Here is a 24,776-nt window from a genome sequence, read left to right as displayed (position 1 = left end):
TCCTTTCTACAGTTTAACCCCTAGTTATTAAGCCAAGTGGACAAAGATACTGATTCAGAACACAGAAGCCTCACTAGAGAAGAAAAGACAAGTGAAGATAATCAGTTAACTCATTGCAGAGACAATAGCAGGGTTGATATATTGATCTGTTCAGCAGTTGAATTGAAAAGGTAATGGAGTTTAACCCAGAGGATTGTCAGCATAGAAGAAGCAGAAATGGAAATGGAATCCACATCTATCTCTCACGCTTTCAAATTGACAAGAGATCCGGTCCTGTCACTTTCCACAATTGTTTCAGTAACGTGACCTGAATCTACCCCGTGACCTGCTGCATCTAAAATATTGCTTTCTTTTGCCTATTCTTCCCCTTTACTGTATCAACAATAAGGAAAATGCTGTGAAACGAATAACTGACTGTTCGCTTATCATTTACACACCATACATACACAACAGTTTGACGTGTCTGGTGAAGCTCCTCAAGATTCATATCTGCAAACCCGGGGCGGCAAGCACACTCTTTTCCAGGACAGAACAGTGGTCTTAGGCTGTCATTTCAGCCACTTCACACTGTGCCGCACACTGCCCCAAAGCTTGCTGGAGGTTACACTCTGATGAGGCCAACAGAACCACATCATCTGCAAAGAGCATTCAAGCAGTTCTGAGGTCCCCATTCTGGACACACTCCTCCTCCCAGCTGCACCTTTAGATCCTCTCCGTTAATATCAAGAGAAATATTAGAAACAAGAGATCACTCTGTCTGGGCCCTAACATCACTAAAAACGCACTTTGTGCCGAGAATACAAACATATCTCCCACACCAGTTATGTGAAAACTGAATGGATCATGGCAAAGGCCCGGATGGCCCTTACTTCCACTGTCCCTCCCAAAGTACTCTCTGGGGGACACGGTCAACCTGCAAGAGCAAAGAGTAAATGGTAATGGTAAATTGAATGTACTTATATAGCACTTTTCTAGTCTTTGCGACCACTCAAAGCTGCCTTTACACTACATGTCACATTCACGCACACATTCATACACTGATGGCAGAGGCTGCTACGTAAAGCCAAACTGTCAATCAGTTATCACATTCATTGGCTATGCCACCGAGAACAATTTGGGGTTCAGTGTCTTGCCCAAGGACATGTAGCCTGAGGGAGCTGGGATAAAACCTCCGACCTTCCGATTGAAAGCCGACCAACTCTACCACTGAGCCACAGCCGCCCCTAAGCTAGAAAATCGTTCAACAACCAGAACCAAACTGCTTTGCTACTCCTGGATCCAAGGTTATACAGTCTGGAGCTGGAGCAGTGTGATACCCTGGAGCTTGTTAGCTACCTCAGAGACCTCTGACTGTGGATGAGGCTTCGTCTGAGGTTTAAACTCTGCCTCTGACTCTGAGAACATGTTGGGTTGGTTTAGAGTTGAATGAACACAAAGTCGTCCAAGAATTAGGAATGAACCACCCAATGCTCAAAAATGGAGTTTGTTGTGCCACCGTAACTTGGCACAGGAGTCAAGCTTTGGGCTTCTCAACATCCCGAAGTGTTGCGCATATGTCTGTGATTAGAGTGACACATGGCTTTTAAAGAGTTAGGAGGGTTGCTGGTTCTGTGTGGAGTTTGCATGTTTTCCCTGTGCATGTGAGGGTTCTCTCTGGGTACTCCAGCTTCCTCCCACAGTCCAAAACATGCTTGTTAGGTTCATTGGTGACTCTAAATTGCCCATAAGTGTAAATATGAGCGTGAACTGTTGTCTGTGTGTCTGTGTGTCACCCCTGTGATTGACTGGCGTTCAGTCCAGGGTGTACCCCGCCTCTCGCCCAATGACAACTGGGATAGGCTACAGCCCCTGCGACCCTGAACAGGATAAGCAGTATAGATAGTTGATGGATTTTAAACCTTAAACTCTCTGTCAAAATAAAGTATGCACACTCAGACAGGGTTACTCTAGAAAGAAATTATCTCTGATTATGATAACACCAGGAACATCTGCTCTATACTGCAGTAAAAAAACAATACTGCTTTTTGTTGTTGTTATCAATATGAGATGCAGTGCTAGAATGGAAAGATTGACAGCCATAGAAATAGTTAAAACATACTGCAGTTGTCGAAATACTGCATCACATTCAGCTCTACAGTTTTCAGACAGTGAACCCCTTCCCCCCTTCTTACCCCTTCATCCTTTTCCAGCTCCAGCCCCGTCTCCAGAAGGTTTTCCTCAAACTCCTCCCTCCTGAAGCGCTTGTCATCCTCATGAAAATCAGTCCGTTGCTCTTGGGCAGCAATCTCGGGGTCTTCCTTTGGCTGTAGCGGTGCTCGGCTACTTCTCATGCTCAGGCTGCGCCGAAGCCGTCTGACAAAGTTGTTCTCTCCAAACCTGGACGACTGCCGCCGGATGCTGCCCGGCTTCTGGATTTGGTACGCAAGCACATAATCAACCCGCCGCCGGCCATCAGAGAAGTATGGGCCAAGCCGTGGATGCAGGGGTGAGCCGTCATCTGCATATAGATTTTTCAGTGGCTAGAAGCAAGACAGACAAAGTATAGAAGATTTATTCAGACCTTTACTTTTTTGTAACATGCATCATTTTTGACAGTTACTTTAAAAAAATGTAATCTGAAAGCAGTTCTGCTTGTGACTTCCTTGAAGTCAGACACAATGTGAAGCAGGAAACACTATTCCCTCTACAATGCTGCTCTGCTGTTATTCAACATATTTTCCTAAATTACACAAGCAGTTTTAAATTTGGCAGTTGTGGGTGGCAATTTTTTCAGTACATATTTTGGGAATAACATTGTCTGGAAAACTGCTGGTGACCTGCTGCCCTCAAATACATAACAATCATGGCAGACTATTCATTACTACTGTGAAAGCCCCAAAACACACATATCTGAACATGTGTTTTGTCCAGATCTTGAAAATGTCTCTGTTTCATGACACACACAGACTAAAACAGATGCATTAAACAGTTCATATACTGCAGGAAGCATTGGATTGGACCAGTATCATGTACTGACGTAACCTCTGCTTTAATTAACTGAACCTTACACTCTTTTTTTCATAATATTATCTTAAATTTCCATGTAATTACTGCCAAAACAGTATTCTATCAAGATCACATCCCGGCCTAATATAATTGTTTATATTGCTTCAGTATCACCAATTGGAGGAGCAAATATGCTTTGAAAGTCTTTAATGTCTCAGAGGGAGATTTGTTTTTACGGCCTCTATATATTCATCACAAAAATATACAAATACAATACATGGCAATTGGTCACAGATATTCATGTCCTAAGCCTGTATCCAAACCTGCTATACAAGTTACTAGACACTTAATGCTGCCCGTTTCCCTATCCACATAATAAAGAACTATTTTTATTAACATAGCAGCAAATTATCTTTAAAAATGCTAAATCTTTCTGCAAAACATGATTTTTTTTTTCAATACAATATCTCCAAAGAGCAACTTGTATGCTTATGCTTATCAGAGCGCTTGGTCAAGGCTATGGAAAGTCAGAAGACGATTACTTTACTTTTACTTTAACCTGTCACTAACGAAAAAACTGAGCCTCAGATTTTCACTATTATGATAATAAATATTAAAGAGTAAATAGGCAACAAACAAGTTAAAACACCCCCCAACTGTGCCCAGATTCTGACTCAAATGTTGTCAAATCCTGACTGATGCACAGAGTTACATTTCATCATACTTTTTCAACTGAGTCTCACCCACTTCTCACCAACGAGAACAAACCCACAGGGAAAACAGAGATGTAACAATCTCTAATTTAAAATTGCTTTGACTTTAACTGAAGCACAGGTGGGATACAGGACAGGCGCTTTACTGTCAGCCCTGCAGTTTGGAAGCACACTATGTGCCTAATGTAAACCCCCATGAGTTAGGGTGTGCTTGCAGGTTGAACCAACAATATGTAGTCTGAAAGAATCTCAGTCTATCTAAAAAAGAAGCTGGCCATCATAGAGAGGGAATAACATACTTCCTCTAGATGGAGACTGACAGTCAGAGTGAGAGCACTGCGTAGGAAAGTAGATAACATAGTTGGTGGTTCTTGCTATTCATTCTCTGCTGTACAATACATTTACCTGACGGTTCAGTTGACTAATGCACTCCTGGGCACCATGCACTTTCACACTCACAATGTAACAACATTTATGGTCCACAGAGACGTTGTTTGAAAGCCAGCAGAGAAAACATACCGTCCTTTGTACACAACATGTGAACATAACAGGGAGCAACATGCAACAAACATGTGCTCCTTCAGCTGAACCATGTCGTAGGCAATGTCATGAAATATTTAATTCACATAGCAAGTAGTGTCTCCAGGGTGATATGCATACTACACTGTCTATTTATGTTTTACAATTCCCAAACCCAATTCCCAACTGCATTACATGAACAGCCATGATGTCCCCATACCAATATGGATGTAAAGGTCTGCAGTATACTGATGCAGCAGGCAGTGTCTCTGCACAAATGTCACCTCAAATGGGATTATCCGTCATGTTGCAACAGCTGAAGAAGCCATAAGCCAAGTAGTTGAAAATGTAATTTAGTAGCACATCAGCATGCTTTACCCGTTGACCTTCCCCACGCCAGTTAGAAGGAAGAAGCTGATGTTATTCTGTATTTTTCTTATTCCTCTTTTTGTTTTCAAAACAATTGCAAACCTTTTCACTTTTATTAAAAGCCTAGTGTGGCTTTATGTATTCATCAGTTCCATTGACTTTAGAAACTGCAATTACATGCTCCTTCATTACCATGAAGAAATACATTAAAGTTTATCTCAATAAATTAAAGTAGCAACACAGTTTTATTTTGCATTCAGGTTTAGTTAAAGCTACTGTGAGAAACTTTCATTTGGTGTTGATTTTGGTGACCCCTAAGGAAACCCCTAAAGTGGAACACCTTATCTGTACTCAACATGTGCTTTTCTTGCTTGTGTAATATTCTTCAATGAAAAATGTCCACAGGCTTCCTCTTAACCGGCTAATGTACTACAAACTGTGCCAAACTGTCCCTTTGGCAAATCCAACCCAGTTGGCAGCAGGGACAGACATTCAAAATAATTATATGTAACTAGTCAAATTTCTTCCTGATAATCCACTTTGATTCGTAGCTCATATCGAAGCATCGGTGTTTATTTCAGTCTGTTTCATAACCAGTTAAAAACTCATCTGTACCTTTAACTTTATATTGTCATCATTTAAGTTCTGATATCTTTAAGATGCATGAATGTAACTTTATTTCTTTGGTGTTACATCATGATTCTGGTCAGAGAGATGTTCCTCCTCCACTGTCTAAAAGACTTCATTGACCCCCACTCTTTAATTCATGATCCCATTTGCTGTGCCTTCTCTCGCTATTTATGGTAAATAACACCCCCTCCCCCCTTTTATATATGTTTCAGCTGATTTAAAAAGGTACATCTGCAGTCTAAACCAGCAGACTTGAGGCTCAGTGCTACATTATTTGGAATCACGAGAATGTTTTAATAACAATTTAAAGTTGCTAAAAAAGTCAAACATGGCAGTTTTAAGAAAGTCCAGAACTAGACAGCTTTGTGCCGCCATGTAGCTAATATAAGGCCCTTTCTTAATCTGACTCTGTTAGATACAGCCATAGTTGAAGAATCTATTTGTAAGCATTGGTTTGAATAAAATAATTTACTGTGTCACACTGACATGGATCGACACGCTTAAAACCTATGAACCACAGTAACACTACACAATTGGAACAGGACATTAGTGTCCAGAGATAAAAGGGTCATCACACGGCTCGTCTGTGCTTTGGGCTTCCCAAACTCAAGACGTTAATGACGATACAAAGAAGTGTTATCAGTGAATGTGGGCTCAGCTCATTAAAACTCTTTGAGGAAGAAGAAGACTCTTGTGAAACAGTGAGGAACTGGCACTTGTTTGGCTTCAGACACATGAAGTGACATTTCTGGCCCTCGTTCATTATTTTCATGCGTCAGCACCAATTCTGCTTATGTCTCTGGTTTACTGAATGCAGTGTATGAGGTGTTATGTAAAGAACAGGCTAAAGTTGTACCACATTCAGCTACATAATTAACATAATTTAATTAAGACTGAACTAGAGCCCAATAAAACATTGCTTTGTATAAAAAAATTTTTTTAAAAACCCTGAAACATGGAAATTTGATTACATTTATTATTCTCACTTCTGTTACAGCACTTGAAACACACAAGAAAAGAATGGAAATTAATTTTCCAGATGTATTTTCTGAAAAAGAAACCTTGTCTGACCTTTTCAGTTCTTATTCATCTGATTACAGCTGAGCGTGGTGTGCGGCCATATTTACAGGCCTGCTAACCCCAATTCTGTGTTTGCGTGTGTTTGTGTCTGTCTGTGCTGGCTGAGGTTCTAGTAACACACTTCTGCTGGCCATCTGAACAAACCATGGGGCACACAGTGGGCAGGCACACACAGGACCTCCGCTGCCTCCGCTGCCCCCCCTGCCCCCGCTGCCCCCCGGCCAGTTGACCCAGCTAGCTGTTTATAACACTGAATGAACTCTAACTGATAACTCTTTGTTTTGATTACATTACATAAAATTTATGACACTTGGGGGAAATAATGTTTAAGTCGCACAACAGGGGGAAAAAACATAAATATAAAAGTAGAGCACAAACAACTTTAGGCTTGTATAAACCCACATCTAAAATGAAAATATGTGCTATATATAGTCTACCACAGAAATGTTCTGTCTATACAAAATTACACAAGATTAATATTTAAAGTAAATCAAAGTGAAAGATGCATTAGAGTTCTGTCCTTAAGATGCTCTTGCTGCTCTATGTGGGTTGTTACTTAGCTTGTTTGTTAACATGTATTGTCCATGCTTTTAACATTTTCAGCATGAAATAACCAACTGAGGCTTTTTACTTTCCTTTTTTAAACTACTGTGTTCCCCAAAGAACACCTGCCTCACGCTTTGTTTGAACTTCTGAGCCTTTCAGACTCTTCTTTCTCCTTCATACAGTATAATTATCTATTGGAGGCAACAGACTTGCTTCACAAGAGAGCGTGCAAAATCAATGGCAGCCACAATAAGATATTTGCCACCGGAGCTCTGTTAGACATTAAATTCTCCAATTTATCAGTCATCAACTCAAATAATGTTGTGTGCTCTCACAGTGTAGCAGATCATCTCATCGGGGCCTTTTGAACACTTTTTATTTCTTTGATTATCTGTCATCCACTGACCTGGTCAATCGAAGACCCCTGTGTGTATAACATGTATGGATTTTGATCTGCCTCAGTGTCACACAGACGTACCTGATACAGTGACCACTGAGATGAGACCACTGTATGCAGTGAGAGTCTTAAGACCCGAGCAGACTGTATGGGAATTTCTGACAGCACTGAGAGCAGCTGATAACAAACACTGATGTTTGGATGGTGATAGAGAGGCAATTACATGGCAATACTGTTCAAGTTGACACAGGCCGCGGTAGATAAAAGAGTCATAAACTCCAGCTGATCGCAGTTAAATTGCCTTCATGGTCGCAGATCAACAATGAATCAAAGAGCTAATATTGACACAGCGCTGAAATGAAAAGCTTTTTCCTCTTTACAGCCACCAGCCCTCTGTACAACCGAAGTGTGTGTTCCTGTGTGTGTGTGTGTGTCTGTGAGAGGAAGCAGCATGAGGGGCTGCTGTGTGTGTATGTGCCTATGAATGTGTGTGTTGACCCTGTATGTAACCCCTAGCCTCATCCCCACCACACACACACACACACACGCACACAATACATACTTATCATCTTTAGCCTTCTCTCAACAGGAAGTAGTCATAGCTGCAAAGGTCAGAGGTCGTTTCTCAGAGGGCGCATGAGGATGTGTTGCTGTGTGCAGCATTCACCAATAGGAACTCTTTTCTCACCGAGCCACCGGGAAATGAGGTTCTCCTCTCCTCTGGGCCTCCACATGCACACAGCCACCCACCCACACACACACACACACACACACACACAGATTTTTGAGCCATAATAAGCTCTGGGCTGAGACAACCCAGCAGATTTCCAGTCAATAATGTTTTTCACAGCCGCAGTAAGCAGCATAGCAGCTGGAACACTCAGTGTTTGCATGTTGATGCTGTAAATCACAAATGATAAAATGTTACTGTGGGATTCTAACTTCATGTTATTACAGTAACAAATGTCACACGCTTCTCTCAAGCATAGACTTCCTCTGAGCCTAATTCCTAAAAACATAATTAGTGCCTTGCCATGTACCGTACAAAATGTTCAATAATGCAAAGTAACTATTAAACCGTAAATGATATATCCATTTAAATCGACCAAGGGTGCTTATGTGTAAGGCCTGTTTTGAAGCTAAAGCAATAATGACTACAATTTTATTTGTATCACAGAACAATTCTCTTGTTATTTTAAGATTAAGGAACATTTTGTTTTGATTACAGCTGAATGATCTCAATAATCTTCTTGATTTCCTTATAATTGTTCTTAAGACATCAAACTTAAGTTTCATGATTAACACATGATTATATCATCGTGTAGGGAGAAGATTTCACACACATGCTTCTTTCCCTCAAGGCCAATAATAATGGACATGACTCACTTCATGAGCACCATATTCAGGAACAAATATTAGCTTTGTGCAAATGATATCTCATTATTTAACATGCAAATCGCCATGAAAAGAACTGAGCACATTCATGCTGCCAGGGAGATAAACACTGTGGTTTTAAATGATCCTGTAAACTTTCCTGTAGCACAACCTGAGGGACAAAGGGAACCATTTAAGACCTATTCAATAAGTCTTTAGCCACAAGTGTGTTTGTTTTCTTAACGTCTTCTTTGTTTTTCATGGTTTTATACCTCTGCCAGGTCAAAGCCCAGGCCAGAGGCTTTTTTTGGGTCTGTTTGTCAGTAAGTATAATTCTTGTAAAAGCGATATCTCAGGAGTACCTGGAGGAAATATCTTGACTGAAGCATGAACATTGGTGGTCAAAGGTCACGGTCACTGCAGCCTCACGTCAGTGTCATGTCACGTTGGATATCCCAGCAAACTTGGAACTTCATCAGATCTGATTTAATTGTTTTCTCCCATCACTCTCCTTCTATCTGTTCATTCTGCTGTCACAAAAAGTTCTACTGACAAGAAACACAGACTGAGAGAGAAGTTCTATGGTATATTGTCCATCCTGTTCATGATTGTGGTTCGACATCTACAGTTTAATGTAGACCTACTTATGGCATTTTGTTTTGAGGGTAATGTGTTCTTTCAGTTATTTTCAATATAAAGATATAACACTGGTGGATGTAAACTACAGCTTTTGGTGGAGGTATACAACTGCAAGGTAGTAATTCAACTTTTTCAACTTTTTCTTGTGTTTGCGGAGCAAGACTCATTCCTGACCTGGTGCACCATAAAGATATATTCTGTTATATGCTCATGAAAAGGCTGTAAAATATCAACATCCATCAGTTTTGTTGGTTGCTTTATTCCCCCATTTAACACTTATTCTCCAGTATAAATAATATATTGTGGCTGTCGAGGTAATAGAAATGCTGTCCTATCAAAGCGAGGTGCCGAGCTGGAAGAATGTCCTTCAGCTCAGGTGGCACTTGAAGTGCTGCTCTTTTCACAGTCTTTTTAAAGCTCATAAAGCTCACTGTTCAAGAGCTCTGCTGCATTTTTCTTCATGACACATGTAAAACAAATCACTTCCTCTTACCCTGACATGGGGCAATACAAAAGCATAAGCAAAAGCTATGGTGGCAGCTCTAGACAATGTCGCAAGTGTTATTATTCTGAGCTCAGTTGTTTCATTAACATTACATATAAACTAAGACAGGCATGTAAACACAGAGTTGTTGGTTGTTTGGACACCTCCTTGTTTCTACTACTCACTCTGTGCATCTCAGAGGCAGAGCAGAAGTGCAAACAATGTATCTGAGACGCATCGTGTTCAGGATAACTCAAACAGCCTGTATGTTGGCCAACCTGTCGGTGCTGCTGACCTTATATCATCCACACAACACAACAATGCTCTCCTCAGAGGAAAACTATATTGATTCTGTGGACAAAAACAAAAAATGCTGTCAATGGGAGTCTTCAGTTGTTATTGTTTGCTGCATTGCAGCGTAAGCAGGTGCACACATTGTGTGTACGTGTTGTATCAGCACTATCGACTGTGTACGCAGGATTTTAATAAATATGTTTTCCTTACAGACACAAGATTTTAATTAAAAATCATCACATGGATCCTGCACACCTACAAGGGAAATTAGGTTAAGATAAGATCAGATAATCCTTTATTCGTCCCACAACGGGGAAATTTACAGTGTTACAGCAGCAAAGAGGATAGTGCAACATTACAATAAAGGGCATATAAAAATAAGTAAGTAAATAAGTGTATCCTAAAAAAATATGTACAGAACTAATAAGATAAGTAAAGAAGTATTGCACATGTTGAGAAGTGAGATAGTGATATTGCACATTAATAAATAAAAATACGTATTGCACATGTAGATTATGAAGAGTTTCAGCACTCTTAACGGGAGTATTATTGCACTTTGTGTCCGTTATGGTGTGAGTGTTTACTGTTGATTATAGAGTCTGACCATGGCAGGAAGAAAGACCTGCGGTGTCTCTCCATGAGACACCACAGCTGACGGAGCCTGTCACTGAACGAGCTTCCCAATGTTGTTAGTGTCTCCTACAAGGGATGGGACGTGTTGTCCATCAGAGACGACCACTTGGCCATCATTCTCCTGTCAACCACCACCTCCACAGGGTCAAGAGGGCAACCCAGGACAGTGCCTTCTTCACCAGTCTGTTAAGTCTATTTCTGTCAGCAGCAGAGATGCTTTTGGAGTAGTCTGCAGGTCAAAAAAGATGGCTGATGCCACCACAGAGTCAAAGAAGGACTTCAGAAGTGCCCCCTCCACTCCAAAAGACCTGAGCCTCCTGAGCAGAATCTACTTTGTCCCTTGTCGCGTACTGCGGACGGTTGGTGACATAGTCCAAAATCTAGGCCGTGAGGAGGTGATCCACTCCTGAGTGCACCAGCTTGTCCCTCAGCAGTCCCTCAGAGGCTGAAAAAAACATGATTCTCAGTGCCCCCCGCCATTTCCAGGTGAGAGAGGGATCTCTGAAGTAGGTAGATGACAGTGTCATCCACCCCAATGCCAGGCTGATAGGTGAACTGCAGCGGGTCCATCGATGGTCTCATCAGGGGTCGCAGGTACCAAGGACAAGCCTCATCCAGGGTCTTCATCGGCTGCGATGTCAACGCCAATTACAAATTACAGTATTTCTCCAGATAGAAGCTTAACCACCTTCTGTTCTGCAGGTGAAGTTGGATTTATGTACAAATATCACAGTCTGATCATATGAAAGGTAATATACAGAACATGTAAAATACTGCATGCATCCTTAGATTAGACTCTATTGTAAGAACTGCAACCCTGAACCAACTTTGGGGACTCTCGATCAAAGTTAGCTTTAGCCCTGTAACTTTAATGCAGCTGCTAACATTAATACACCTTTGCTGACGCTGTGCAAGTTGTGCTGTTGTACATAAAGAAAAGATTAATTCCTCTTTTGGTGGCAGTAAACACACGACACATGTTGCTAACTGTGTTATATTCAGAGCTTCGCTATAAATTCATGGTTAAAGAACAGTTACCTTAAATTAACCTCCATAAACAGCAGATGCTCACACAGTTACTCACACTGAAACTCTCTCACAGGGGCATGAATGTGCTTGTAGTGACTGTTAAGGCAGCTGACACTGGGCACCTATCCATGCCTACACTGAGCGGTTACACGGTTACAGTCACCTCGTCCCCCCTTCCCCCCAATAGACACCTTCACACACGTTTGAACAGACTGCTCTGTTTCATACCTCCTATTAACCTACACCAAGAGAAGACCGACCAAATGTTGATCACTTTCAGAGGAAAATAAATCTCTAGTTCTGTTAGGCACAACCCTTGCTGTAGACACGACTCATGTCGTCTTTGTGTTAAAGTTCGTTAGAAGAATTTATTTCCAGACTCAACACCTACACCACAGCCCACTAAGTCCACTGTTTGGTGTGGGCATGTATCGGTTTGACGTAATTTGGACTACGCTGGAGTCCTCTGTGCCCATGTGCCCTGTTTCATGTGTAACTCAGTGTATGTGTAGGTCTTAAGAAAGTGTAGTATAGTTCCTAAAAATATTTAACCTCGCAACTCTTCAGCTTTACAATCTCAGTGATCAGTGGCCATCTCCCTCAGTCACTGCTCTGCACCACCTGCCACAACTCTGCATTACTGGAGTGAAAACACTGATGTGCTGTCTTACTATGGACACGTTGCTCCGGGCATTTGTGTTGGCAAACTCCCCATCCAGGTTCTTCTCCTCTCCGGGGACTGGCAGGTAGTGGTCGCTCCTCCTCATCATGCTGGGCTCCTCCTGCTGCGGGCTGACTGAGTGCTCACCGGCTGGGGGAGGAGAAGCTGGGAGAGAAACAGAGAGATGGACATGGTATAAGCATGTGGTATTATCTTATCATGGTGAATTGAAATGCCATTTGCAGACTGACGTGACAGAAATCCTATTTCCACTACACATTTTATTATTAAACTTTTGGACTGTGAAGAGAAGTCTGCAGGTGTCCAGGACAGTCATGTATGGAACATGAGACACAAAATCAGCGACTCCACCAGGTTTTGCATTTCTTTCTTTGACATTGTGCAGGTGAAGAAGAACTCTGTCTGGCTCATGTCCAATGGCTTCCTGTCACAGCAGATCTACATTGACATTCCTCTAACTGACTTCAAAGCCTAAAGGAAAGCCTGATATGCATTTCATATTTCTCAACGCAGAACTGTTCAGGGGATTTTTACAGCTTTTGTAATGTGACTGTATTTGAATAAAACATAGCTGAGGAAAATTAGGTATTAGTTAGTATTCTCCTGAGGGAGCACAGATGACAGACATTTCAATCAGAGCCCCTCAGCAGTGCAAAAAAACTGAAAACCAGACACATTAATAAGCTACAAACACACTGTTAATTATCTGAATCCCACAAGCAATATCTGTTTTCAACAACTGTGACGGATATTGTTAATTAAGTCTGCCAATGCACGACACGACTCTGCCCGATTCGAAACCATGGACATACAACGAGCCTTACTTTGTCCAAAGTGTGTGAATGTTTTATATTGTTATGGAAACCAATGGAGTTATTGGTTTTTTGAGTTCTTTTTTTTTAGTATCTCTTTGTTTAACCTGTGTATAAAAAAACATCTGGGATGTTTTAATGGGGAGATGGGTGCTTTTATTATGTTTTTCTACAGCATCCTAACACCTTGTGAAATAGGCTACTACAGCTTGGTCAGCGGCCCTTTAAAGGTTTTGCAAATGTAGGGCTCTGTGGTCAAGTTAGCGCTAATAATTATTACGTTAGAAAATTTAAGCAGTCGAGTTAGTGATAATAAAATAGAATTGACTCAGAAAAAGCTTGCTAAGAGTCATTTAACATTTCATGAATTTAAGATGTGCACCAATAAAATGGTTCATGTTGTGGATGGGTCGCAGCTCAGAAGAATCAGGGATAAAAACGCTCAGCTGGGTTTTTAGAAAAAGATAATGGTTTGGGTTGAAGTTCTAACACATAAATAACCGTATGTATAAATATATGTATATATATATATATATATATATGACCAATTACTACGACTTAAAAATAAGTCAACTTTGTGAAAGAGGAAGACACTGTCTGTTGGTTTCACATAAAATTTAACTCTGCCAACCCAAACAAACTGACACCACCTCAGCCTGAGGAGTTCCGTTCAGGTTATACTATGTCAACTGACCTCAACAGAACAGAACAACCTTCAAGGAGGTTATTGACAAAAGCTAGCTGCGTTGGATCACTGACCAAGCCGCTGGATTTGATGAGTTGGCAATGACAACAAGTTTGTTGTCTTGGTTGAAAAAGGAGTTCCAACAAATAGATCCATAAAAAGTCTCAGTTTGATGTTTTACATTTGGAGCAGTTTGAAGGTGCATTTTCAGGCTGGTTGTCCCCCTCGCTTCCAGTCATAATGATAAATGAGCCCACAGCTGTACACAGCCTTCACTGCGCCACAACTTCATGTTAGTGGCTGGAAATGTTGGTGTGTTTGTGTAGTATCTGTTGAAGACTGTCTGAATCTCAATTTCCAGAAAGCCTTGAGAGAGCTGCTGGTCAAGTGGTGTGTAGTTCATGGGCTACAACACACAACCTGAGAAGTGATGCGTGGTCCTTTTAAGCTTCAATAGATGGCCTCACATGTTGGTGGCTACAAACAGTGTTGAAAGGTCCTTGAATGATGTCTGAACACTTCACACAACACAGAGATACTAACGTCTTTCCTTGTTTTCCTCTAATCACAGCAGTATAGCATATAGATTGTGCATTTATTGTCACTATTAAAATGCAAAAACTGGAATACAGGAATAAAATGAGTACCAGGCATGAAATGTTGATTAAATGTAACCTGCAAGGAGCCAACATCACCACGCTACCTGAGCAAACATTACATTCTGTTAAAAGGCCAATTTCAAATGCACAGTTTCCTCCTGACTGTGGTCCTCACCACTGCTAACTCTGCTGTTCACCAGTGGGAGTTATTAGTGAAGTGAGATCCTGGCTCACTGAACGTGAGTATTGCTCGTATGCCACAGTCCACAGTTTAATATGGCTGCCCCATAAATAGTCAACAAAACTTGTTTGTCAAAGAGAGAATCTTTATCAACCAAGTCATCACTGGCTGATTAATTGGCAAAAAAAAAACAACTCAACTTCCTCTGTCATGTTCCAGGCCAAGCCTTTCCTTCAAGGAAGGTGGCCTTGTGGATAACTTGTGCATGTGTTGTAGTCAGGCCGGTTTGTTATGGGAAATGAGTCTCTCCAGTGTGTGAGCAAAAGAAAAGTAAAAGGATGGGCACGGATTCAGGTATGAGGTTGTGAAAATGGACGTATTGTGTTTAATGCACCCGGACAATAGTGACCAGCCAATTAAAATCAGTCAAAAAAACCCTGCTGTCTCCCAGCTACGGTTCCTAGGACCGAAGCTGGACAGGTAACAGGTAGATAAAATAAATGTTGTTTAAATGTTTCCCTGCTGTTGCGACACATTCAGAATCAGAAACCCCCTTGCTGTCATAGTAATCATTTGGCTAACTTTGTATTGTATTGTTTTTTTAATAAAGTGCAGTGTTAGCAATCTTACTCAAAACTCAATCCTCAGTTTATACTGTACTACTTTCCCTTCAATGACATTGCCGTGTGGATTTTAGAGTATCCTGTTATTGAGACAAGCTGAAATAATTTCAGCTGGAGCAACATTGTACATTAAGTCCCTACACGTTGATAAAGCTGGCTGTTGTACATGACAACACATCAGTATCTAATGTCACAGGGGTGTCAGTGACTACATCAATGAAACGAAACGTCCTCAAATACAATAAGAGCACCAGTTGTTGCTTTAAACACAAGATGACCTTTGCTTCTGTTTTTCAGACAACAATCTCTTGTCATGGTACATGAAACGACTGTCCTTCCTCAGAATTAAAGGCAGAAGTATTGTGATGTTGTACTGACACAAACCTTTAAGGAAGAAGGTTAGGTCCAATGGTTTGAAACAAAAATTTGTCAGCACTTAATATTTGTTTCTTTTAATCCTGATCACACTCTCTCACCTAACCCAGTTGTTTAGAAGCCAAGACATAGCCTGGGTCCAAACTCTCAACTGTTTTGGACCCATCATGTCAGTCGTTTTTTCGTGTAGTTGTGAGGACTTGTTCCACTGAAGTTTCCAGAAAGAATGATGGATTGAAGATGGGAATCAGTTTTGGTTCATGGGAAATGTTCCACTCTTTTCTCTATTACAGTCACTAATATCCACCCTTGACCACCAAGCTGTCACTTATACTAATGGTGTAATACTGGCTCAGGCAGGACGGTGTCTCGGGTGAAGCTTGCAGAAAGAATGAGAGAACAGGCTTGTTTAATGTTTGCCAACTGAAATACCTGAGCTGAACTTGAAGTAACTTGTCTGGCGTGGCAGGTTTGTATTTGTTCATCAGCCTATTTTCACTGCACACCTCATATCAACCCAAGGATTCATCTTTCACCTAATTATTGGTCGTTGTCTTATTTTATGTATATTTAATTTCATGAATAAAGCACGTTGGACTGCAGGTTACTGGTGCCCTGAAAGGCTTCTTGGTACAGCCACAGGGAGACCTTTACTCTTTCACTGTATCTGTATTCAGAAAACATATGTTTTAAGTAATGTACAAGTATACAATATAGATATATTAGGTGGTTTATAATGTGTAGTTACATGTATTTGAAAGCAGCACTACCCAGCCCAGAGCTGGATATCATCTGCCAAATGTTCTGGCAGAGAGCCTAGACAGGCGGCACCCAGCAGGGGACTTGGTTATTTTTTCACAGTAAATCAACATTTACAACCAGGACTGGTCCACCTGTCCCAAATTTGTACACTCATTTCATTATTTACATCCACTTAAACATGCAAAGAGTGTTAGCTGGTTAGGAACTATAGATGATGTGTCTGGATGATGGAATAATTAGCACTTTCTAATGTGGAAGCTCATTAGAGCCGAGTTAAACAGTCAAGTGAAGAGAAAATGTCTCCATGCACAAAACTGGACAAATCGCTTACTTGTTGCTTTAATAACCTTTACTGGGAATAATGTTGGAAAGGCAGGAATCTCAATTCCTACTGAACATGATGTCCCCCAGTGTTGACGCTCAGGACACACATCCACCTGCCCATCCTGACAAAGAGGGTTTACACTGAAGCATCCTGAAGAAACAAAGAGCTATCAGGAAGCAATGGCATCTGCCAACAGTCCTGACTGTGACAGAGTGTGTACTCAGCCATCAACACCAGATTGTACATATCAAACAGACATATGCAACAAAAAGTGGGGGCTCTTTGTTCCACAGGTGAGAGGAGAGTGTCGCACTATACCATGAAACAGAGTTTCAGCAGAATGCCTCAAGCAGGAGGACAACTACAAATCATCTGAGTGACATTTACAAAGTTCAGAGCAGGTGAGTCAAACTAATGAGGTCACAAAGTTAAGGGGTGAGAAATATTGACCAATTGTTTTGTAATAATGTGGTCACAACCAAATAATGATCTCTAGCTTTGTTTACTTCAGAACTTAAAGGTAAAACCACAAAGATCTTTACTTAAAGTTCTTAGCTTTCTTTTACTTTGTTAACTTCCTTGCTGAATGAGTTAACACAATAGTGCTTGAGCCTTTGGCCTGATGATGAAAGCCCTTGCACTTACAGTATTCTTCAGTATTACTAACTGGGTGTCAGGTTGACATTTCCAGGGAACAAATTAGAAAACATCACTCAGCAGTGGTAGGTTCACCAGAGAGAGTAGGTGGGAGGTGTTTTCCCTGGTTGTCTGCTAAGTTGCAAGTAACAACGAAGAACAAATAAATTAAGATAAAAGTTTGATGACAACAGATAATGACACTGAAAAACAAATGAAAAGAAAGAGAAACAAATTGGATGTTCGTAAAAAAGGTCCAACAACACACCTGCAATAACCGTTATACCCACTGGTTCCGCCACAGAAAACAATACTAAGATCTTGAGACTGCTACTTAAAGTTCATATTGATTCTAATGGTTACTGCCCTAACAAACAGGATTATGTTCACAGTGGATCAAATATCAATGTGTAATGTAAAAGGTGTCACTTGTAGTAACAAATCCAAGGCGTATTAGCACCTCTATGGTTTCCTTTGGCTCTGTGGTGTTTGTTAGCATCTTCCAGCATATTGATTTGGTTTTAGGACCCAAAGCTTTCCTGTTTTAGGTAACTGCTTTCATGCAACGGGATTAAAGCATAGCTGCTTAAGAACCAAGAACTGAAGAAACAAGAACATGTGGCGTGGATGTTCACAATGATAACTTTACAGTTGTTCTGATTCTGCCTAAAATGAGGAATAAGGTATTGGATATCACACAAGTCTATACACCAATTGGTAAAAGATTTAGCGTCAGTTCTTCTTTGTCACTCCAGCAATCTGCACAGCAAGATGTGCTGTGCTGCTATCACGGATGTATCTGGCTGCCACTGGTAGTAGAGCGTGGCGAGAACTAATTTCAGGTAATTTATCAATTGAGGAAAGCAAACAACAATAGCGCAGTGTTATCCGAGGGTGTATCAGGAGGATATAAATGGTATCCGAACATCTCTAAAATAAGGAAATAATATGTCAACACTCAGTCACATAACTTTTCCTGAACATGAAACCTGTACATCTCTTTTGCTTTACATGAACGAGCACTTTTTATCTTATCTATTTTTGAAAGTTAAGATTTGCACACTCCCTTGGGAATACCTTGGACATTCTACAGCTTTCTGTACAAACACATGTAGAAAATTCTTTCCAATATTGAGTATCAGATAGATTTCAAGTTTCTTGACTGTGGGAGTTCAGCTGTTCACTTGATTTCTATTTTTTTTTTTACATTTCTTTGTTTTTGTTATGCACCAAAACAACAAGACCAATGTATTTATATGCAGCCCCCCCTGGAGGCAGTCAATGCAGCTTCAAGTCTATTAAACTAAAATCTCACTTTTGAAGTGTTTTTTCCATACAAGTAAACTTAATTTAGAAATGTTCACGGTGAACTTGTGCTTGTGTAAAGAGCTGAAGTATCAATCCACCTACCCCTTATAGTTTCAAGCCACAGTTGGTTAAAGATCTGTAAACTAGTTCCTGTGCATCTGACCAATGACCCAAACTATGTGAATAAAGTCTGACCCAGCCCTTTAAGGTTGTGGGTAAACTGTTTCTATCAAGGTAAGTTTTTTGGACGTGGACAGTGACTTAAACGCGACAAATACAATGATTATGTAAATACGAACACAGTAAAGCTAACAGCTTGCAGGTTACCATAAAATCTGTTCCCGCTTGAAGATAGGATACTGCACAATAATACAGGAAACAAGCATCATGTTGATGGTTGTAAAGAGCATCAGCATCTTAATGCAAAAAGATTATATGTCGAACTCCAGGTAACACAGGTGTAAGGCTCCCTGCATGAACAGCTGCAACAGTGTGCACATGTGCGTTTTATCCACTAACCTTACACAACCAGATATTAAAGAAATCCCTGACGAATAGAAAATAAAGTGTAAATGCATTATATTGTCTCTGTGAGCGCGCACAAACATCACGACCATCATCACATTTCTGCGTTTCTTGCAAAATTTTTAAAGGAATTAAGAGCTCTTACCGGGCTCCTCCGCGCTATCGTGCCGCTTTACACTCCCAGACGGCTCATCTCCATCATCTTGACGCTCCATTGGGTTTAAAAAGGCGCACGGGGTTCCTACACAGACCCAAACCAGATCTACAGCGCTGTCGCTCTCTGCAACAGCATCTATCCCTCCGTGTGCTTCACAGCCGCCTGCGCTGTTGCATGGAAACGCTGCACGGAGAGCTACCACTTATTAATTCTTTTGGAAAGCTGAGAATGTCGAATTGTCCAAAATAATCTGTTTGTCCAAATGAAGCGACAGTATGCTATGTACTGAGAGTGTTTATCTCAAATTATTGCAGAAAATATTACAGGTCTGAATAAATGCTACCAACGTGACACTATCTGTCAGAATGAGACTATTCTATTCTAAAACACATCTGTGTGTGCGAGAGGACGCTCTCTGTCTAAATGAGATTATCCACTCACACAGCAGCGATAACGCGCAGGGAAGCTCAGCGAAAATCGTGCCAAAACGGTCCAGAATTATGTTGCATTCAAGTCCCATAGGAAAAAATGGTAATGTGGATTCCCTGCCTTACCTGCCCACAACAGTTCTCAGTGGCACACTGAAACTGTTCGCTCTCCTTTACTGTAGTTATTCTTACCAGAGAAGTGAAGTGAAAAATGATCAATTGATGATCAAGTTTGCAATTATTAAAAAACATCACATTTACGCTCTTGTAATATTGCATTTTTAACTCTTGCTTGATCTCACCTTGTGGTTCAGATTTTATAATAATTCATATGACATCAAGTAAAAAGGAAAAAATGTTTTGTAGTCTTCTATGTTCGTGTTTGTCTCTGACATGCCATCATTTTTCACAATTATAACTACAACTATATATTCTTCATCTTTTCAAATTCAAAACAAATTTTTTTTATGTAAACCAAAGGTGGAAATGGAACAGCTCCTTTTTTAATGTTTACGATGTCACCCATAATAAAACGTTTTATCACCAGCTGAAGTAGGACTATATGTATGTAGTCTGTAATATAATGCTGTCACATCATCACACAAGTATCACTGTTCTCTATCTAAAGCTGGTCAGCAGTGAGCGCTGCTGATGATAAGAGATGGGAGGACTTCAGGGGAACATAGTCTTCCAGTAGCTTTAATTAAGCTTGTAGGCCTTGTTATTTCCTATGGGATATGAATGCAACATTGTTCTCCAGCTCTAGCATCACTGCGCCAGCTGGTGCCGCCCACTCGCGCTGGGGTCTTCCAGTAGGCGCGAGGTGAACAGAGCGCACGAGCGAGTGTTGTAGTGGTCTCGCGTAAAGACATATAACAGAAAACATCAGAGAGGGAATACAGGGCGCACAAATACCCACCGAAACATAATTTAACGCCTTTACACAACAATTTAGCGACACAGGATGTTAAATATGAAGCAGTGATCTGGATTCAGATTTATCGTGTCTTTACCGAGCAGATTTCTCCTAAATATCTGCAGTAACGTGCCCCAAGCAACACGGGAAAAAGGGAATGTTTCCCTCAGTAATCAGTTATTTCACCTTCTACTCCACAACTATAGCCTACAACTATCGGATTTAGCGCCTGTCCGCTGTCAGCCCGGACGCGCTCCTTGCTGGGTGATACCCGAAGCTCACGGGGAAACACGGGGAGCACATTACATTCACTAAACAGCTTCCTCCAGACACCGAAGACTGTAGATGCCACGAATTACCAGTAACAGTACAGTGTTTCCCACACATTGTTTCAAGTTAATTCAATGAACATACATCGGCATAATCACACACTCGGGGAAGCCTCCTCGTTCAAAAATGCGCCCCAGGACACACCACGTCAATCAGGCTCACAGCGTGTTATCATAAATCTATTTGACTTGGCCAAAAACGTTGCCCAATTATTTTAGCACTACTGTATGACGAGCATAAAAACTAATGAAACCTGAGAGATCACACGTAGCTCAAGGGGGAAGAAAGTGTACCCAGCTGCACTTTACGCGCAGAGCAAATGAATGAGAGACGAGTAAACAAAGGCAGGTTTCATTAAATGGAGAACAATGTGTAGAAAATGAAATCAATATTTACCTTTTCTCCCGAATTAAAATAGGGCAAAGAGGGTCCGTTTGCGCTGAGAGGAAAAAAGGAGTAAGTGAAGGTATTGGCCAGGTAACACTTCCCACTCACCTGTGTGCAGACAGGGCGGAGGAGGAAGTGCTTCTGGCCTCCTCAGGTAAAGTCTCTCCTCCCACACAGCTGCTCAGGGAGAACATGAAGTCATTGGTGGGTTATGCAACGTGACAACTAAAGGTATGGGACTGCTTATAGGCCAGCGCCTAAAGAGAGCATGTTCTAAAATAATCCTATAGATCCTGTAAGATCAATTTTTTTTATTTTGGCAGGGCATCTGATATTTGTACATATTCTTATTGATATTTAAGTGAATGGACACTGGCGACATTCAGCCAGGCTCAGCGGAAGTCTCCTCAGGTGAGACAGACATTCCCAGGCATGTGTGGACTTGCAGTAGACAGCCAGGATGTTTGCCAGTTCCCAAACACACCCCCACATCTGAACTCAGAGGAATAGTCACCAAAAGTCACACAGAATTCACAGCAAAGAACAGATCAAGCTCATATGTGGGAAATTACATCTCACTTAAAGTACATGGCAGAGTAGATTAGATTAGCAAACCCTTCAAACAAGAAAAAGGCTCTTGTAGCATGTTTTCCTAACAAATGTGTCAGCAGCATTCATATTTACATATTCAAAGTGAGGCTGTTTCTGTTTGCTGTCATCTGAGGACAAAATGTGAGACTTACAGACATCTTCCTCTGAAATGCCACAGAACAGACTGAAATGATATTGATCATGGCTGGAGTGTGGGTGTGTTTTTCTTTCATCTGGGCTGCAGGAGGAAATTTAACTCCTCATTTACCCTCTGAGCCATGCTGCTCTGAAAAGAAGGGTTAAATTCCTCAGGCAACAACTTCAGAGGGATAAAAACACAGGCTCCACGTTCATAATGGGGTATTTGGACTACGTTTATCATAACTAATATAATAATTATTATATAATAAACATTAGTGGTAGCAGTTACAACTGTGGTGGCAGTTTGGAGTTGTAAGTGTTGCAGTGTGGTTATTTTCATTGTTGTGTTTTCTTTAAAGTGACCATCTTTCCTCACACCATTAGAACTAAAACCGTTAATAAAAAACAAAATCCTGCCTTGAACTGGCAGTGTAAAAGGGGCTTAGTTAAGTCAACTTTAAATTCAACCAGGGCTTTATTTTTCCGCACAATACCAGTACTGCCTTCAGTTATCTCAATTTTATAACTGTTCTTAGCAATTGACAGGATGAAGATCAGAGTTGTGCCTCGTAAGAGAAAAAAACATATAGGAGTGCAACACGAGTAAAAGCTAAAATAAATCAATAAATAAAGGAGTGTAGAAAGGCAGAATGAACAAACTCATGTATAAAGAAAGACTTTGCATGAATAACTTGGAACTAAAAATGTTTATCTCTGGGATTTTTCATAAAATAACACCATTGCATGGACCTTAGTAACTGTGTCAAAGCACTCAGCAGCTGTCCCTCCTGCTATCAAAGTTTTCACAGAAGTTGAGCTATCATGTTTATGTGGCACCTGTGCTTCCACATATGCTTACTTTGGTTAATTTGGCACTTTTTCACCTCCTACATTATGCAACCTTGGCAAAATTTCTTTTGCCAAGCCTTGAGCCTACAACGTGCTGCCTCGACACTCTGCCTACATGATTTTTAAAGATGTATTTAACTCAAAAGCATCAGATGTGCTACACAGAGTACACAAAGTTATTTAACCTCTTAAGAAAGTTTTAAACAACATTCATCTGAAGGTGTGGGCTGCATTGACACAGTTGACTATATTGTGAAAAGTGAAAAAAGATAAAAGAAAAGTGTGTCAGACTATCTGCCACTGTGATGAAGTGTTCACATTAGATCACATTATATATACTGTATATAGTGCATTATACATTATATCTACAAGACAGAGACTTCTTCTGTCAACCATGAATCACACATTGAGCTAGCCATGATAAAGGAAGTTGTTGCAAAGTGGCTGTGGATGCTCAAAAATTTGCATAGATTTGAATGCACATAAGAAGTGCCAAAAATGAATGCCTGACCTTGGTCTTAGAGTAAAGCACGCAGAAATTACTCAATAGCACCCCCTTAAACATTCTACCCTTAAATTTCCCTTGGGATCAATAAAGTATCTATCAACAAAATGTCATCCAAGTAGCACCGCTGTAGTTATACCTAGATGCATTAAATTTGGTAGGCATACGTACGTCAACACCTACAAAAAAGCCTCCATTTTACTTTCATCTTGTAATTTCTGTGTATAGTTTGCCATTTACAGAGGACATACCTTAACCATCTGCTCCTAGGCCATTAGTACAATCTTGCTCAAGCTTGCTCAGGGTATAGAGAAGTCCGTCAAGATCCAAAGTTGTTCATGTATTTTTGTTTCATTAAAGGCTGTGGCCGTAAGAGGAAATTTAATGTCTCACCACCAATCAAGAATTTGTTCTAACTTTAGAATAAAGCGTCACATGTTTGAGATTCACACTGAACAATATTCTGTCTTTGTCATAGCGTCACCTGTGTGACAAACATCATGACATTTTTATGAAATTTGAAATTTAGTCTACTCTTGATAAGTAGACTAAATGGTTACAGTTGGTGTGTGAACGCTGCAAAGTGTTCAAATATGACATTAAACATAAAACTCATTAATTCAGTGTCCAAAATGTGGGAGTGTCCTCCCTCGACTGGGAACACCCTGCTGCAGTGGCACACACCTACATTCACCAGAGTGCCACGGCCCATTCAATGCTTTTTGCAGCTTTAATGATATAGTAAACTGTCTGCGGAAGAGAGGACAGCTTTACAATTTGACAGCAGCGGGATGATTGCTCGACAGACATCGAGGCTGAATCTGGTTGGTTTAGTATCTAAATAGTATACGCCCATAATCAGCTGATCACCAGACAGGAATGACAGAGCGGGAGAGAGAGAGAATGTGACATGATGAATGATGGCTATTGGATGAATATTGACGGTCTTCCTTCTTGAACTTACGCTGAGCTACATTTGTGGTAGCACAAATATTAATGGAAGTTTAAGTAGCAGTTGCAGTAATACTTTTAGTAGTAGAATTCACAGTAGCAGTATATGCATCAAATATGTCACTGTAGCATCAGTAGCTGTGCTAGTAGTAATGGCTGTAGAAGTAGAATCTATATGAAACGTCATAAGAAAATGTGAGTTGAGATGAATTGCAATGCTTTATAAAGTTTAATGTCAAAACTGATACACAAAAGTATAAAAGTTATTTGGGTTATTTGACATTCTGCATCTGAATCATGCAAAACTTTCAGAACT

The 24,776-nt window shown here is 40.7% G+C and overlaps 1 protein-coding gene across 1 annotated transcript in view; it reads right to left on the bottom strand.

Moving 5' to 3' along the window:
* The window catches only part of ano1a (anoctamin 1, calcium activated chloride channel a), a 62,577-nt gene extending 41,056 nt beyond the window's left edge, over positions 1-21,521 (bottom strand). The window contains exons 1-3 of the mRNA XM_069673816.1: positions 21,433-21,521; positions 12,364-12,518; positions 2,172-2,519 (exon numbers count right to left, since the gene is read on the bottom strand). Coding sequence (XP_069529917.1) covers positions 2,172-2,519; positions 12,364-12,462 — 447 coding nt within the window. The 5' untranslated portion in view covers positions 12,463-12,518; positions 21,433-21,521. The remainder of the gene's footprint in view (positions 1-2,171; positions 2,520-12,363; positions 12,519-21,432) is intronic.
* Between the last annotated feature and the right edge of the window lie 3,255 nt (positions 21,522-24,776).

The sequence above is a fragment of the Semicossyphus pulcher genome, unplaced genomic scaffold (genome assembly GCF_022749685.1).
Source record: "Semicossyphus pulcher isolate SPU_LCO1_2020_fin unplaced genomic scaffold, fSemPul1.0.p SCAF_1, whole genome shotgun sequence".
Taxonomy (NCBI): domain Eukaryota; kingdom Metazoa; phylum Chordata; class Actinopteri; order Labriformes; family Labridae; genus Semicossyphus; species Semicossyphus pulcher.
Note: the sequence above shows the minus strand (reverse complement) of the source record. Positions and strands in the feature narration are given on the sequence as shown.